The sequence below is a fragment of the Hyla sarda genome, chromosome 2, assembly GCF_029499605.1.
Source record: "Hyla sarda isolate aHylSar1 chromosome 2, aHylSar1.hap1, whole genome shotgun sequence".
In the NCBI taxonomy this organism is placed as follows: domain Eukaryota; kingdom Metazoa; phylum Chordata; class Amphibia; order Anura; family Hylidae; genus Hyla; species Hyla sarda.
This window is the reverse complement of record NC_079190.1, coordinates 390790368-390809403: the sequence shown is the minus strand read 5'-3', so window position 1 is coordinate 390809403 and position 19036 is coordinate 390790368. Positions and strand designations below refer to the sequence as shown.

The following is a 19036-nucleotide window of genomic DNA, read 5'->3' as shown; positions in this document are numbered from 1 at the left end:
ATGGCTGGCTATCAGTGATAGCCACCATCTTTCCGGGCGCTGCGGGATGCCGCGAGTAGCGGCAGTAATGTCCATGACGTACCTGTATGTCATGGGTCGGGAACACCTTGCCACCCATGACGTACAGGTATGTCATAGGTCGGGAAGGGGTTAATAGACATATTTGGTATCGCCGCGTGCGTAAATGTCCGAACTATTAAAATAAAATGTTAATGATCCCGTACGGTGAACGGCGTGAACATAAAAAAAAAAAAGTCCAAAATTGCTACTTTTTTAATACATTTTATTTAAAAAAAAATTATAAAAAATGTATTAAAAGTTTTTTATATGCAAATGTGGTATAAAAAAAAGTACAGATAATGGCGCAAAAAATGAGCCCTCATACCACCGCTTATACGGAAAAATAAAAAAGTTATAGGTCATCAAAATAAAGGGATTATAAACGTACTAATTTGGTTAAAAAGTTTGTGATTTTTTTTAAGCACAACAATATAAAAGTATGTAATCATGGGTATCATTTTAATCGTATTGACCCTCAGAATAAAGAACACACGTCATTTTTACCGTAAATTGTACGGCGTGAAAACGAAACCTCCCAAAATTAGCAAAATTGCGTTTTTCTTTTTAATTTCCCCACAAAAATAGTGTTTTTTGGTTGCACCATACATTTTATGATATAATGAGTTATATCATTACAAAGGACAACTGGTCGCGCAAAAAACAAGCCCTCATACTAGTCTGTGGATGAAAATATAAAAAAGAGTTATGATTTTTAGAAGGCGAGGAGGAAAAAATGAAAACGTAAAAATGTAATTGAGTCCTTAAAGCCAAAATGGGCTGAGTCCTTAAGGGGTTAAAAAAAAATTATTTTATTACACTTTTAGTCCACTTAGGGGACTTTTAAGAGGAATCATTTGATTCCTCATACAGATCAATGTGGTTCCATAAAACCACATTGATCTGTGTGCTCTGTGCTCGATTGATAAAGCCTGGTCCTGCCAGGCTTTACCATTGTCAGAGCCGCAGCAGCAGCAGGACAAGAGGTAAGCCTTCCGGCTACCTCAGCAGTGGATCGCCCCCCGCGATCGTGCTGTAGGGCGATCCACCCCACTGGACCACCAGGGACGGGATAAAGGCACCTTTAGATGCCGCTCTCAGCTTTGACAGAGGCGATCTAAAGGGTTAATTAATGCTGGCCCACAGCTATAGGAGTCAGCTCGAGTCCGGAGCCCGCACCATAACCCGTTAACAGCACATGGACAAGTATACATGTCCATGGTCGTTAAGGGGTTAATTTTCTTGCAAAAGTTGATTAAAAAAATTTTGGAGTACCGGTGTCTATTATTTACATTAATATATATATATATATATATATATATATATATATATATATATATATATATATATATATATATATATATATGGCATCTAGAGGAGTAGTCGCCCAAATACCTCTGCATTTTTAGATCTCTCATTAGCCTAGCGTGTGTTACATCTAGCTGTTGTGTTGATTTTGCTAATTTTTCTCCCCATTGTCTCTAGTGGGTGTGTTTTATTGCTGTATTATGGGGTTTACACATACCTTGTATATGTCTGAATACATATAAAGCAATATAATTTTTTCTACATTAAATACTTTATTTTTTGCACCTTGCACTTTCATATGCACATTGATATCTTTTTACATGGTTATTATTGCATGTTTGTGCATTTGGTGGTTTACCTGCAGCTACACGCTCAGTGTTTTTGCTTAGCTGTATGGTAAATAAATTATATATATATATATATATATATATATATATATATATATACACACACATATACACACACAGTCATGGCCGTAAATGTTGGCAGCCCTGAATTTTTTCAAGAAAATGAAGTATTTCTCACAGAAAAGGATTGCAGTAACACATGTTTAGCTATACACATGTTTATTCCCTTTGTCTGTATTGGAACTAAACCAAAAAAGGGAGGAAAAAAAGCAAATTGGACATAATGTCACACCAAACTCAAAAAATGGGCTTATTGCCAACCTTAATTTAAAATTTGGTTACACACCCTTTGGAAAAAAATAACTGAAATCAGTCGCTTCCTATAACCATCAATAAGCTTCTTACACCTCTCAGCCGGAATATTGGACCACTCTTCCTTTGCAAACTGCTCCAGGTCTCTCTTATTAGAAGGGTGCCTTTTCCTAACAGCAATTTTAAGATCTCTCCACAGGTGTCAATGAGATTTAGATCTGGCCACTTCAGAACTCTCCAGCGCTTTGTTGCCATCCATTTCTGGGTGCTTTTAGACGAATGTTTGGGGTCACTGTCCTGCTGGAAGACCCAAGAGCTCAGACACAAACCCAGCTTTCTGACACTGGGCTGTACAGTGCGACCCAAAAGCCGTTGGTAATCCTCAGATTTCATGATGCCTTGCACACATTCAAGGCACCCAGTGCCAGAGGCAGCAAAATAACCCCAAAACATAATTGAACATTCACCATATTTCACTGTAGGTACTGTGTTCTTTTCTTTGTAGACCTAATTCTGTTTTCGGTAAACAATGTGCTTTACCAAAAAGCTCTATCTTGGTCTCATCTGTACACAAGACGTTTTCACAGAAGGATTTTGGCTTACTCAAGTTCATTTTGGCAAAATGTAGTCTTGGTTTTTTATGTCTGTGTCAGCAGTGGGGTCCTCCTGGGTGTCCTGCCATAGCGTTTCATTTCATATAAATGTCGACAGATAGTTTGCGCTGACACTGATGCTCCCTGAGCCTGGAGGACAGCTTGAATATCTTTGGAACTTGTTTGGAGCTGCTTATCCACCATCCGGACTATCCTGTGTTGACACCTTTCATCAACTTTTCTCTTCTGTCCATGCCCAGGGAGATTAGCTACAATGCCATGGGTTGCAAACTTCTTGATAATGTTGTGCACTGTGGACAAAGGCAAATCTAGATCTCAGGAGATGGACTTGTAACCTTGAGATTGTTGATATTTTTCCACAATTTTGGTTCTCAAGTCCTCAGACAGTTCTCTTGTCCTCTTTCTGTTGTCCATGCTTAGTGTGGCGCACACAGACACACAAGGCAAAGACTAAGTGAACTTCTCTCCTTTTTATCTTCTTTCAGGTGAGATTTTTATATTACCCACACTGGTTACTTGCCCCAGGTGAGTTTAAAGGAGCATCACATGCTTGAAACAATCTTATTTTTCCACAATATTGAAAGGGTGCCAATATTTTTGGCCAGACCATTTTTGGAGTTTGGGGTGACATTTTGTCCAATTTGCTTTTTTCCTCCCATTTTTTGGTTTAGTTCCAATACCCCCAAAGGGGGACATGTATCAAAGATTTTACCCCTGTTTTGTGTTAAAATTTTTGTGCAAAATTTTGCGCAAGCTTTTTTTGCATGCATTCTGGTGGAGCATATCCTCGTTGTACCTTGGAGTGACATATTTAGTACGCACAAATTTATTAACTGCGTACATTTCATTTACCTGCAGAAATCTTGCGCAATGACCATATTTTTTACGCAAATATAAGCCATCTTGGGCTGCATGTAACAAGATGCTCTAAATCATCGATTTCATTTATCAAAGAGTGGAGGTATGAGGAGATTACTATATTTGCCCGCAATTTATGAAACTCATTGTGCTTGATTGATAAATTTAGCGCATCTGCGCATAATTTAGAATTTGGCAAAAGGGGTAAACTGCTTCTACCATACACAAATAATGATACATGCCCCCCAAAGGGAATAAACATTGGTATATCAAAACATGTGTTACTGCAATGCTTTTCAGGGAGAAATGCTTAATTTTCTTGAAGAAATTCAGGGGTGCCAACATTTATGGCCATGACTGTGTGTGTGTGTATATATATATATATATATATATATATATATATATATATATATATATACACACACACACATATACACATACATATGTATATACACACCTCAGGGAGATTTCTGGGTAAGAAGTATGCAAAGTTTTTCATCACACCACCATATAAGGTAGCATGCCCTCTGATCAGCTCTGGCTCTGGTTACAAAGTCTCAAAAGCTGATTGGGATTTATGCCAAGTCAGTGTTCTCCCCAGAAGGGAAGGGAATCTCCGTTTTACACCGGAAGCGGTGCCTCTCCCTGAGGAAAATACTCGTCCCTTTTAGCTAGTCGCTACAGGTCTCTCATCCTCAGCTAAGCCAGAACACCCTGCTCTGTACAGACAAGGGGCAAGCACCAAGGTGTACCAGGGCTTTTCGGGGCTGGTTTTGAGGAATCAGCTCGACGGCTGCCCCGATGTGACCTGTTTCCTCCGGGTCTTGCCACAAGGCTGAGAGGGTCTAGAGCCGAGGTACTTTTGTGCCTCGGGGAGTGGTGACCCCGAGGTGCCGAAACTCACTGGGAGTACCGGCTCACTGAGTTGAAGCACGGGCACCATGATCTCTTCACCTTGTGGCACTCACCTCTTGATTCCCGGCCTTCTGGCTAGGATCAGAGAAATTTTTATAGATCCGGCCGGATGTCCGGACAGTATATCTGCACACATTAACTTATTTATTTATTTTTGTCTCACTGTGTCACTTTTTGCGTGTTGTGTGTTCACAGGATTTGTCAGGATGCGGTAGCCCTTCTGGGTGTCCCTCCTGGCTGTCTAGGGGAGGTGTGTGTGGCCATTAGGTTCCGCACCTCCCTGCAAACACCCCGGGTACTCCTGCTTTGGCAGGGTACCTACCGTTATTGGCTCTGCGGGCAGATACCTTGGCTAACGCCAAGGGGGATGCCGGGAGCATTTGTGGTCCCCTAGTAGCTTCGGCGAAAAGGGACATCGAACCTGGAACCTCGCAGGTACCTTTTGGTCCGGAGGCGAAGGGTAAGGTTTGTTGGGGGGCCTCTCTCCTATCGGAGAAGGGCTTGTGATAGACCGCATCCTTTGTGCACTTTTTTTTAGTGTAACACGTTTGCACTTTTTCTTGCACTTTGGGTGAATCGAGAGCACGTTCCTCGGCTTTAGAAAAATAAAAAGCACCAAGTATTGTATCTGTTCTTATCAGTGGTTTAGTCTCTGCCATTGATGTAGGATGGATGCTGCATGGAGGAGCAGGTGTTCCGGGGCTGGTGCCACGTAACCAGCTCAACGGCTGTCCTGATGTGACCTGTTTCCTCCGGGTCTTGCCATGAGGTAGAGGGGTGTAGAGCCGAGGTACTTCTGTGCCTCGGGGAGTGGTGACCCTGAGGTGCTGAAACTCACTGGGTGTTAACTCACTGAGTGAATGCACTGCACCATACTCTTCACCTTTGGCACTCACCCTTTGTATCCCGGCCTTCTGGCTAGGATCAGGGAAATCTTTATAGATCCGGCCGGATGACCGGGCAGTATATCTGCACTCGTCCACTTATTTATTATTTTTTTATGTTTGTCACTGTGCCATGTTTGTGTCTTTATTTGTACACAGGATTGTCAGGATGCGGTAGCCCTTCTGGGTGTCCCTCCTGGCGGTCTAGGGGAGGTGTGTGTTTGCATCAGGTTCCTCACCTCCCTGCAACCCCTGGGCATCTTTACTTAGGTCAAGATGCCATCAGTATACGGCTCCTCGGCTGATACCTTGGTTAACGCCTAGGTTGAAGCCAGGTGCATTTACGGCCCCTTAGTAGCTTCGGCAAAAAGGGGCATCGAACCTGGATCCTTGCAGGTGCCTTTTGGCCCGGAGGTGAAGGGTAGGTTTGTTAGGGGGCCAACAGGAGAGACTGTTGGAGAAGGGCTTAGCGATAGACTGCATCCTTTATGCAAGTTTTTTTTAGTGTGGCACGTTTGCACTTTTTCTTGCACTTTGTGATAGAGAGCACTTGACTCGGCTCTTAATTAAAAAAACACCCCGAAACAGCTGTCTGCAGATGGGTCCTCTTCCCTTCTGGGGAGAACTCTGACTTGGCATAAATCCCAGTCAGCTTCTGAGACTTTGTAACCAGAGCCAGAGCTGATCAGAGGGCACGCTACCTTATATGGTGGTGTGAAGAGAAACTTTGCATGCTATATAGAGATATATATATATATATATATATATATATATATATATATATATATAGTAGTTAGGAGTAGTGATCGACCGATATCGTTTTTTTAGGGCCGATACCGATAATCGGTGCAGGTTAGGGCCGATAGCCGATAACTTATACCGATATTCCAGTATAAGTTATCGGCTATTTAACCCCCTGCGACACCGCTGCAGATCATTGATTTAAAGCGGGCGCTTTAAATCAATGATCTGCAGTGGCTTTTGCGGGGCCATAGGCCCGCCGCCGCCGCCACCACCCGCTTCTCTCCCCCTACCTGTCAGGGTGGTCCGGGCCATCCATTCTTCCTTCCTGTAGTGTCCGGCGCCATTTCGGGTGAAGAGTGAACCGGTCCGGGCTGTCCTTCTTCTCCGGCGGTCATCTTCTCCACTCCGGGCAGGCTCCGGCCTAGTACGCTGCATAGACGCCGCTGCGCAGTGACGCCCGTGCGCAGCGACGCACCTGACGTCACGTCGTAGCGGCCTCTATGCAGTGTACTAGGCCGGAGCCTGCCCGGAGTGGAGAAGATGACCGCCGGTGAAGAAGGACAGCCCGGACCGGTTCACCCTCCACCCGGAATGGCGCCGGACACTACAGGAAGGAAGGATGGGCCGGACCAACCCCATTACGGGTAAGTTTAATTTTTTTATTAACTCGGAGGGTGGGGGAGGGGCCCGAACGGTATAGCGGTATGGGCAAAAATCCATACCGGTATACCGCCCAGCATCACGGTGGGGGGTACGACGCGGTGCGTCGGGGTGCGGTGCGGCGGGTCGGGGGGTTGCGGTCGTGGTGAGGTGGGGGCGGAGCAGGGGGCGGGGCATTATCGGCTTATCGGCAAGGTAATTGCCGATACCGATAATGCCCAAAATCGTGATTATCGGCCATACCGATAATCGGTCGATCCCTAGTTAGGAGTAGCCGTATTAGTCTATATATATATATATATATATATATATATATATATATATATATATATATATATATATATATATATATATGGGACTTGCTTCACCATTTCTTGCTATTGAGCGAGAGTCAGGGGGTTGAATTTTCCAGGGAACATTCCTACACTCTGTGCACTAATGTGTTTTTAACTTCTTAAGGACCCAGCGAAATTTTCACCGTAGGACCCGGCCATTTTTTGCACATCTGACCACTGTCACTCAGTTTTTTCGTGACATATTCTACTTTATATTAGTGGTAAAATTTTGTCGATACTTGCATCATTTCTTGGTGAAAAATTCCAAAATTTGATGAAAAAATTGAAAATTTTGCATTTTTTTTTATTTACTTTGAATCTCTCTGCTTATAAGGAAAATGGATATTCCAAATAAATTATATATTGATTCACATATACAATATGTCTACTTTATGTGAGCATCATAAAATTGACATGTTTTTACTTTTGGAAGACATCAGAGGGCTTCAAAGTTCAGCAGCAATTTTCCAATTTTTCACAAAATATTCAAAATCAAAATTTTTCAGGGACCAGTTCAGTTTTTAAGTGGATTTAAAGGGCTTTCATATTAGAAATACCCCATAAATGACCCCATTATAAAAACTGCACCCCTCAAAGTATTCAAAATGACATTCAAAAGGTATGTTAACCCTTTAGGTTTTTCACAGGAACAGCAGCAAATTGAAGGAGAAAATTCAAAATCTTCATTTTTTACACTGGCATGTTCTTGTAGACCCAGTTTTTGAATTTTTGCAAGGGGTAATAGGAGAAAAAGCCCAATGGGGCTCCCTTTCTTCTGATCATTGTAGTTCGCCAGCAGAGCACTTTACATCCACATATGGGGTATGTTCTTACTCAGAAGAAATGGGGTTACAAATTTTGGGGGGCTTTTTTCCTATTTTCCCTTGTGAAAATGAAAAATTTAGGGTAACACCAACATTTTAGTGAACATTTTTTTTTTTCATTTTCCAATCCAACTTTAACGTCAAACACCTGTGGGGTGTTAAGGCTCACTGTACCCCTTGTTACATTCCGTGAGGGGTGTAGTTTCCAAAATGGGGTCACATGTGGGTATTTATTTTTTTGTGTTTATGTCAGAACCGCTGTAAAATCAGCCACCCCTGTGCAAATCACCAATTTAGGCCTCAAATGTACATAGTGCACTCTCTCTCCTGAGCCTTGTTATGCGCCCACAGAGCATTTTACGCCCACATATGGGGTATTTCCGTACTCAGGAGAAATTGCGTTACAAATTTTGGGGGTCTTTTTTTTCCTTTTACCGCTTGTGAAAATAAAAAGTATAGGGCAACACCAGCATGCTAGTGTAAAAGTTTTCTGTTTTTTTTACACTAACAGGCTGGTGTAGACCCCAACTTTTCCTTTTCATAAGGGGTAAAAGGAGAAAAAGCCCCCCCCAAGTACAATTTCTCCCGAGTACGGAAATACCCCATATGTGGCCCTAAACTGTTTCCTTGAAATACGACAGGGCTCCGAAGTGAGAGGGGCGCTAGGAAATACCGTTATATACCGTGGAACTGCCAAAAGTTTAAAAAATACCATGATACACACATTTGGTCATACCGCCCAGCCCTACTTCTATGTAACCAGTGGTCAAGTACTGGGGGAAAAAAGTGCAGGAACTCATCCAAGATTTTCACTCAAGGGCTGGTCCAGCAGACCTCCTACTAATGGGAACGGTGTTCCTGCTGTGGAAAAAGTGCAGGAACTCAGTTCCTACACGTTCCTGCAGGACTTGAGCCCTGTATGTAACTGACCTGCAATACCACATACAAACTAGGACAGGTGTGGCGCTGTTTTTTTTGGAGGGGGGGGGGAACTGCCATTTTCTAAATCTGGATAGGTCAAGGCTTATCTACTAAATAACCTAATAGCACAGAATCCTCCTATATACTCACTGGTGCCCAGAGTCCGGAGCGCGACGTCCCCTCTTCCTCCGCCCTCTTCCTGCTGCCCCTGTGCCCGCTGTACCAGGGCACTGACCGGCGACACCCGCTGCAACTTCACCCTGTACACACAAACGCGTCATCATATGCGATCACTAGCAATGGCGGCATCCATCCAGGGTCACGGCGCGGCCTTACCGGATCTTCAGGTTCTTGATGGGGTCCCGGGACCTGTATACCGCCTCCCCGCTGTCTTGGTTCCATTCCTCCGCCATCACCGGGCCACGCGTCCTCGTCTCCCAGGTAACCGCTACGTGCGTGTTCCCAGGCTCAGCGTCATCACGTTTTCAAATCGGAATCACGCGCACGACCTGGTCGTTGTGTATACCAATTCGCCCCCTTGAGGTAGAAATTGGAATGACTGTAACAATGTAATACTGTTCAGGGCTGAGATGTCTATCAAAGTTTTTTTTTTTCTTTTTGTTATTTTTTTTTACTTTATTTTATTATAAAACTTATCAAGGAATCCCATTATGTACAGTATCCCTGAACTAATATACAAAAATCAGAACATTCCCTACTGAATTCAGTGTCTTATTCACATTTTAACCCCTTAAGGACCTTAAGGGTTTTTCTGTTTTTGCACTTTCGTTTTTTCCTCCTTACCTTATAAAAATCATAACCCTCTCAATTTTCCACCTAAAATCCATATTATGGCTTATTTTTTGCGTCACCAATTCTACTTTGCAGTGACATTAGTCATTTTACCCAAAAATTCAGGGCAAAACGGAAAAAAAAATCATTGTGCGACAAAATCGAAAAACGCCATTTTGTAAATTTTGGGGGCTTCCGTTTCTACGCAGTGCATATTTCGGTAAAAATGACACCTTATCATTATTCTGTAGGTCCATATGGTTAAAATGATACCCTACTTTTATAGGTTTGATTTTGTCGTACTTCTGGAAAAAAATCATAACTACATGCAGGAAAATTTATACGTTTAAAAATGTCATCTTCTGACCCCTATAACTTTTTTATTTTTCCAGGTGCAGGGCGAAATGAGGACAAATTTTTTGCGCCGTGATCTGAAGTTTTTATCGGTTTGATTTTTGTTTTGATCGGACTTTTTAATCACTTTTTATTCCTTTTTTAATGGTATAAAAAGTGACCAAAATACACTTTTTTGGACTTTTTTTTGTAATTTTTTTTACGTGTACGCCATTGACCGTGCGGTTTAATTAATGATATATTTTTATAGTTCGGACATTTACGCACGCGGCAATACCACATATGTTTATTTTTATTTACACTGTTTTATTTTTTTATGGGAAAAGGGGGGTGATTCAAACTTTTATTAGGGAAGGGGTTAAATGATCTTTATTGACACTTTTTAAAAAATTTTTTTGCAGTGTTATAGGTCCCATAGGGACCTATAACATTGCACACACTGATCTTTTACACAGATCACAGGCGTGTATTAACACGCCTGTGATCAGTGTTATCGGCGCTTGACTGCTCCTGCATGGATCTCAGGCACGGAGCAGTCATTCGTCGATCGGACACCGAGGAGGCAGGTAAGGGCCCTCCCGGTGTCCTGTAAGCTGTTCGGGACGCCGCGATTTCACCGCGGCGGTCCCGAACAGCCCGACTGACTAGCCAAGATAGTTTCACTTTCACTTTAGAAGCGGCGGTCAGCTTTGACCGCCGCTTCTAAAGCATTAATACCGCACATTGCCGCGATCGGCAATGTGTGGTATTAGCCGCGGGTCCCGGCCGTTGATGAGCGCCGGGACCGACGCGATGTGATGCGGGGTCGCAGCGTAAATATGCGTCCTGCGTCGTTAAGGGATTAAAGGGGTAGTCCAGGGAACTGAACTTGTCAAATGCTTATCACGGGGAATCTGACCAATGGCACCCTCCGTGATCACTGTATGAGGCCTCGTCTACCCATTCTTGGCGCACTCCAACCCGGTGGTTCGGCAGGCGTCAATTGGTTGAGAGGGCTGTCACTTGCGCTTGTCCAGGAAGATGAGGGCCGGAGTGCACTGAGAACAGGTAGACAAGTATGCGTACAGGAGATCACAAGGGGTCCCTGTGGATAGGGAATAAGTGTCTGATAAGTTCAGTTCCCCTTTAACCCCTTAAGGACCCAGCCAATCTTCACTGTAGGACCCAGCCATTTTTTGCACATCTGACCACTGTCACTTTAAAACATTAATAACTCTGTGATCTTTTACCTTTCATCCTGATTCCGAGATTGTTTTTTCGTGAAATATTCTACTTTATGTTAGTGGTAAAATTTTGTCGATATTTGCATCATTTCTTGGTGAAAAATTCCAAAATTTGATGAAAAAATTGAAAATTTCGCTTTTTTTTTTTTTACTTTGAAGCTCTCTGCTTATACGGAAAATGAATATTCCAAATAAATTATATATTGATTCACATATACAACATGTCTACTTTATGATTGTATCATGAAGTTGACATGTTTTTACTTTTGGAAGACATCAGAGGGCTTCAAAGTATAGCAGCAATTTTCCAATTTTTCACAACATTTTCAAAATCGAAATTTTTCGGGGACCAGTTCTGTTTTGAAGTGGATTTGAAGGGCCTTTATATAAGAAATACCACAAATGACCCCAATATAAAAACTGCACCCCTCAAAGTATTCAAAATGACATTCAAAAGGTTTGTTAACCCTTTAGGTGTTTCACAGGAATAGCAGCAAATTGATGGAGAAAATTCAAAATCTTCATTTTTTACACCAGCATGTTCTTGTAGACCCAGTTTTTGAATTTTTACAAGGGGTAAAAGGAGAGAAATCTTCCTAAAATTTGTAACCCAATTTCTCTCGAGTAAGGAAATACCTCATATGTGTATGTCAAGTGTACGGCGGGCGCAGTAGAGGGCTCAGAAGGGAAGGAGCGACAGTGGGATTTTGGAGAGTGAGTTTTTCTGAAATGGTTTTTGGGGGGCATGTTGCATTTAGGAAGCCCCTATGGTGCCAGAACAGCAAAAAAAAAAAAAACACATGGCATACTATTTTGGAAACTGGACCCCTCAAGGCACGTAATAAGGGGTCCAGTGAGCCTTATCACCCCACAGGTGTTTGACGACTTTTCGTTAAAGTTGGATGTGTAAATGATTTTTTTTTTTTCACTAAAATGCAAGTTTTCCCCCAAATTTTAAATTTTTACAAGGGATAATAGGACAAAATGCCCCCCAAAATTTGTAACCCCATCTCTTCTGAGTATGGAAATACCCCATGTGTGGACTTCAAGTGCCCTGCTGGCGCATTACAATGCTCAGAAGAGAAGGAGTCACATTTGGCTTTTGAAAAGCGAATTTTGCTAAAATGGTTTTTGGAGGGGATGTCGCATTTACGAAGCCCCTATGGTGCCAGGACCGCAAAAAAAAACAACACATGGCATATTATTTTGAAAACGCAACAAGGGGTACAGTGAGCCTTAACACCTCACAGGTGTTTGACGGCTTTTTGTTAAAGTCGGATGTGTAAATGAAAAAAAAAAAAAAATTTCACTAAAATGCTGGTTTTCCCCCAAATTTTACATTTTTACAAGGGGTAATAAGAGAAAATGACCCCCAAAATTTGTAACCCCATCTCTTCTGGGTATGGAAATACCCAATGTGTGGATGTCAAGTGCTCTGCTGGCGCACTACAATGCTCAGAAGAGGAGGAGCGCCATTGAGCTTTTGGAGACAGAATTTTTGGAATAGAAGTCGGGGGCCATGTGTGTTTACAAAGCCCCCCATGGTGCCAGAACAGTGGAACCCCCCCCCACATGTGACCCCATTTTGGAAACTACACCCCTCACAGAATTTAATAAGGGGTGCAGTGAGTATTTACACCCCACTGGCGTTTGACAGATCTTTGGAACAGTGGGCTGTGCAAATGAAAAATTTAATTTTTCATTTTCACGGACCACTGTTCCAAAAATCTGTCACACACCTGTGGGGCGTAAATGCTCACTGTACCCCTTATTACATTACATGAGGGGTGTATTTTCCAAAATGGGGTCACATATGTTCTGGCTCTATGGGGGCTTTGTAAACACACGTGGCCTTCAATTCCGGACAAATTTTCTCTTCAAAATCCCAATGGTGCTCCTTCTCTTCTGAGCATTGTAGGTATGTTCTTAGAAGAAATAGGGTTACAAATTTTGGGGGGCTTTTTTCCTATTTTTCCTTGTGAAAATGAAAAATTTGGGGTAATACCAGCATTTTAGTGAAATTTTTATTTTATTTTTCATTTTTCCATCCAACTTTGAAGAATTTTCATTAAACACCTGTGGGGTGTTAAGGCTCACTATACCCCTTGTCACGTTCCGTGAGGGGTGTCGTTTCCAAAATGGGGTCACATGTGGGTATTTCTTTTTTTGCGTTTATGGCAGAACCGCTGTAAAATCAGCCACCCCTGTGCAAATCACCAATTTAGGCGTCAAATGTACATACCGTATATACTCGAGTATAGGCCGAGTTTTTCAGCACGATTTTTCGTGCTGAAAACACCCCCCTCGGCTTATACTCGAGTGAACTCCCCCACCCGCAGTGGTCTTCAACCTGCGGACCTCCAGAGGTTTCAAAACTACAACTCCCAGCAAGCCCGGGCAGCCATCGGCTGTCCGGGCTTGCTGGGAGTTGTAGTTTTGAAACCTCCGGAGGTCCGCAGGTTGAAGACCACTGCGGCCTTCAACATCATCCAGCCCCCTCTCACCCCCTTTAGTTCTGAGTACTCACCTCCGCTCGGCGCTGGTCCGGTCCTGCAGGACTGTCCGGTGAGGAGGTGGTCCGGTGGGATACTGGTTCCGGGCTGCTATCTTCACCGGGGAGGCCTCTTCTAAGCGCTTCGGGCCCGGCCTCAGAATAGTCACGTTGCCGTGACAACGACGCAGAGGTGCGTTCATTGCCAACGTACTTCTGCGTCATTGTTAAGGCAACGCCTCTATTCCGGGCCGGAAGCGCGGAGAAGAGGCGCCCCCGGTGAAGATAGCAGCCCGGACCACCTCCTCACCGGACCACCTCCTCTCCGGACAGTCCTGCAGGACCGGACCAGCGCCGAGCGGAGGTGAGTACTCAGAACTAAAGGGGGTGAGAGGGGGGCTGGATGATGTTGAAGGCCGCAGTGGTCTTCAACCTGCGGACCTCCGGAGGTTTCAAAACTACAACTCCCAGCAAGCCCGGACAGCCGATGGCTGCCCGGGCTTGCTGGGAGTTGTAGTTTTGAAACCTCTGGAGGTCCGCAGGTTGAAGACCACTGAGGGCGAATGATGAGAAGAGGATGATGAAGGGGGGGGTGTGGGGATGATGAAGGGGGGTGGGGATGATGAAGGGGGGGGTGTGGGATGATAAGGGGATGATGAAGGGGGGATGTGTGGGATGATAAGGGGATGATGAAGGGGGGATGTGCGGGATGATAAGGGGATGATGAAGGGGGGATGTGTGGGATGATGACAAGGGGATGATGAAGGGGGGATGTGTGGGATGATAAGGGGATGATGAAGGGGGGATGTGTGGGATGATGACAAGGGGATGATGAAGGGGGATGTGTGGGATGTGTGGGATGATAAGGGGATGATGAAGGGGGGATGTGTGGGATGATAAGGGGATGATGAAGGGGGGATGTGTGGGATGATGACAAGGGGATGATGAAGGGGGATGTGTGGGATGATAAGGGGATGATGAAGGGGGGATGTGTGGGATGATAAGGGGATGATGAAGGGGGGATGTGTGGGATGATAAGGGGATGATGAAGGGGGGATGTGTGGGATGATGACAAGGGGATGATGATGAGGATGTTAATGACGGGTCTGGATGATGACAGGGGGGGATGAGGTATTTCCCACCCTAGGCTTATACTCGAGTCAATAACTTTTCCTGGGATTTTGGGTTGAAATTAGGGGTCTCGGCTTATACTCGGGTCGGCTTATACTCGAGTATATACGGTAGTGCACTCTCTCTCCTGAGACTTGTTGTGCGCCCGCAGAGCATTTTACGCCCACATCTGGGGTATTTCCATACTCAGGAAATTGCGTTACAAATTTTGGGGGTCTTTTTTTCCTTTTAACACTTGTGAAAATAAAAAGTATGGGGCAACACCAGCATGTTAGTGTAAAATTTTTAATTTTTTTACACTAACAAGCATTTCATAAGGGGCAAAAGGAGAAAAAGCCCCCCAAAATTTGTAGTGCAATTTCTCCCGAGTACGGAAATACCCCATATGTGGCCCTAAACTGTTTCCTTGAAATACGACAGGGCTCCGAAGTGAGAGAGCGCCATGCGCATTTGAGGCCTAGATTAGGGATTGCATAGGGGTGGACATAGGGGTATTCTACGCCAGTGATTCACAAACAGGGTGCCTCCAGCTGTTGCTAAATTCCCAGCATGCCTGGACAGTCAGTGGCTGTCCGGAAATGTTGGGAGTTGTTGTTTTGCAACAGCTGGAGGCTCCATTTTGGAAACACTGCCATACAATAAGTTTTTAATTTTTATTGGGGGGGACAGTGTAAGGGGGTGTATATGTAGTGTTTTACTCTTTATTATGTGTTAGTGTAGTGTTTTTAGGGTACATTCACACTGGCGTGTTACAGTGAATTTCCCGTTAGGAGTTTGAGCTGCGGCGAAAAATTTGCCGCAGCCCAAACTTGAAGCAGGAAACTTACTGTAAACCTTCCCGTGTGAATGTACCCTGCACGTTCACATGGGGGGGGCAAACCTCCAGCTGTTTCAAAACTACAACTCCCAGCATTTACTGACAAACCGTGCATGCAGGGAGTTGTAGTTTTGCAACAGCTGGAGGCACACCGGTTGGAAAACCTTCAGTTAGGTTCTGTTACCTAACTCAGTATTTTCAAACCAGTGTGCCTCCAGCTGTTGCAAAACTACAACTCCCAGCATGTACTGATCGCCGAAGGGCATGCTGGGAGATGCAGTTATGCAATAGCTGGAGGTACACAACTACAACTTCCAGCATGCCGAGACAGCTGTTTGCTGTTTGGGCATGCTGGGATTTGCAGTTTTGCACCATCTGGAGGGCCACAGTGATGTCCAAACTGTGGTCCTCCAGCTGTTGCAAAACTACAAATCCCAGCATGCCCAGACAGCAAACAGCTGTTTGGGCATGTTAGGAGTTGTAGTTTTGCGAGATCTGGAGGGCTATAGTTAGAAACCACTGTATAGTGGTCTCTAACTGTAGCCCTCCAGCTGTTGCAAAACTACATATTCCAGCATGCCCAAACAGCTGTCTGGGCATGCTGGGAGTTGTAGTTTTGCAACATTTGGAGGGCTACAGTTAGAGACCATTGTATAATGGTCTCAAACTGTACCCTCCAGATGTTGCCAAGCAACTCACCTGCTTCTGTACGATCCAGCCGCACGACATGGCCGCGGGGATCACCGTCGCCCGCTGCCTCTGATGCCGGTCCCCGACATTTCCCCATCCTGCCCCGCCTATTGTGGGTGGGCAGGGCGGGGAAAACGAAAGTTAACCCCCCGCCCCCCAATCTGCTATTGGTGGTCGCGTCTAGACCACCAATAGCAGGGATAGGAGGGGTGGCACCCCTGCCACCTCACTCCTATCCCTTCAGGGGGATCGTGGGTGTCTTAGACAACCGCGATCCCCCTTATATACCGGGTCACTGGGTCACCATAGACCCGTAATGACCCGGAATCGCACAAATCGCAAGTGTAAATTCACTTGCGATTTGCCGCGATCGCCGACATGGGGGGGTCTGATGACCCCCCTGGGCATTTGCACGGGATGCCTGCCGAATGATTTCAGCAGGCATCCCGATCCGATCCCCGCCCGGCACGCGGCGGGGGCCGGAATTCTCCATGAAGTACGTGTACGTCATGGGTCCTTAAAGGGGTTGTGCGCTGCCCTGACTTTCGGAGCTCCGCTCACAGCGTCCGGAAGTTCATTACTCCGAACGCTGTGTGCGGGCTTCCGTGTTCACAGCCGCCGGGCGTGACGTCACCCCATAGACTTTCGTTGAGGGGGCAGGCGAGACGTCATGGGGGGGCGAGACGTCACACCCGGCGGCCGCGAACACGGAAGCCCGCACACAGCGTTCGGAGTAATGAACTTCCGGACGCTGTGAGCAGAGCTCCGAAAGTCAGGGCAGCACACAACCCCTTTAAGTACCAGGGTGTCATGACGTACGCGTATGTCAAGGTTCCTTAAGGGGTTAAAGGGGTGTGCCAAAAAGTTAAACAGATTTGTAAATTATTTCTATTAAAAAATCTTAAACCTCCCAGTTGTTCTTTTCTGTCTGACCACAGTGCTCTCTGCTGACACCTCTGTCCATATCAGGAACTGTCCAGAGCAGGAGCAAATCCCCATAGCAAACCTATCCTGCTCTGGTCTGTTCCTGACATGGACAAGTACTGGAAGGATTAAGATTTTTTAATAAAGGTAATTCACAAATCTGGTTCACTTTCTGGCACCAGTTGATTTAAAAAAAAAAATGTAAAAAAATTCTCCGGAGTACCCATTTAACGTTATTTTATTGACACCAAAAAAAAAAAAACAAGTGTGTGATTATTTGTAAAACGTATGTGTGTGTGTATATGTTTAAAACATATTGACAAAAAAGTATACATTTAATACGTATGCAAACATGTATGATAAAAATGTATTCAACAATGAGCTAAATAAATATTGTTTTGGTACATATATTTGTGGTATATGATAGATGTTTGTGTGTGGTACAGATGTGAACGTACCCCAAGGCAAGATTTGTGATCTCACGTTTCCATAAAAGGGCACCTGTCATAAGATTTTACCTATATAACTGGTGGCAACACATTATGTAAGGTAAAATCTGCATCTGAGCAGAGCAGTGACTTTGGTGGTGCCTTGACTGTCAATCACACCTAGTAGGCATGGTTACAGCCCAAGTGGTGGTGACTACATGAAGATAAGATGCTCATGACCCTGGCACTACTTACACAGAGCTGGACCATTTGAAAAGTGCTTATCCTCACTACTGCTGACGAGCTGGGACATGGTAAAAATGCAAATTTTACCCTATATAACATGTTGCCATCAGTTATATAGGGTACAATCTGATGACGGTTCACTTTACGACCAGTTTTATATTAATGTGCTATACAGCTGTCAGTATGTGTCTTCAGACCTGAGGTCACAAAATATCGCTTCTCGGCCTTTTGGCTAAGATCAAGTGTAGTACCTTTCCTGTTAGTTGGCGGTGTGGAAGACCACCAAGGCAGGATGGGGAACCACACAGTAGGACAGGTGTACCAGGGATGGCTGTGGAGGGCAGCAGTCATCTCTTATGAGACATGTTCCTGCTGGATCTGGCCTTAAGGTCCGGGTAGAGTGAAGGCCGAGGTGCACAAGTGCACTGGGAGTGGTGACCTCAGGGTGCCGGAATTCACTTGGGATTGGCAACCCCACTTGAAGGAAAGCACGTAGCACACACTTTTTCTCTCACTCTTCTGGGCACTCACACTTAGTATCCCGGCCTTCCGGCTAGGATCGGGGAATTTTTATAGATCCGGTCAGATGTCCGGGCAGTATTACAAACTGCGCCCATCCACTTATTTATTTTTGTCACTGTGTCCTCTTCTTGTGTTCTGTTTGTTCACAAGGAAGTGGTAGGGTGTGGTAGCTCTTTTGGGTGTCCTTCCTGCCGGTCTAGGGGAGGTGTGTGTGGCCATGAGGTTACTCACCTCCCTGCTATACCCCGTGGCAACCCGGCTTCCTCAGGATGCCAAACCGGTTTTACTGGTTCCTTGGTGACAACCTGGTTAACACCTAGTTGTCTGCCGGGAACACTTTCGAGTAGCTACGGCGAACGGGGACATTGCATCAGGAACCTTGCAGGTGCCTTTTGGCCCGGAGGTGAAGGGTTTGGTTTGTTGCGGGGCCTCTCTCCTTTCTGAGAAGGGCATGCGATGGACTGCATCCTCCTGCACGTTTTTTTGTGTGAACACTTGCACTTGGGTGATTTGAGAGCACGTACCTCAGCTCTTCAATATAAGGCCACAAAATAAGAACACATAAAATACACATTTAACACTTTCGTGTGAAACTTGCCTAAAGGAGTGAGAAGATGAGGAGCGGTTTTTATCTAATGA

At 44.8% G+C, this 19036-nt stretch overlaps 1 protein-coding gene and 1 long non-coding RNA gene across 2 annotated transcripts in view; one reads left to right on the top strand and one right to left on the bottom strand.

Moving 5' to 3' along the window:
- The window catches only part of MKS1 (MKS transition zone complex subunit 1), a 71510-nt gene extending 62210 nt beyond the window's left edge, over positions 1–9300 (bottom strand). The window contains exons 1-2 of the mRNA XM_056558639.1: positions 9116–9300; positions 8930–9039 (exon numbers count right to left, since the gene is read on the bottom strand). Coding sequence (XP_056414614.1) covers positions 8930–9039; positions 9116–9192 — 187 coding nt within the window. The 5' untranslated portion in view covers positions 9193–9300. The remainder of the gene's footprint in view (positions 1–8929; positions 9040–9115) is intronic.
- LOC130356734 (uncharacterized) overlaps positions 1–19036 on the top strand; it is a 66328-nt gene that overhangs the window by 42817 nt on the left and 4475 nt on the right. The window lies entirely within an intron of this gene.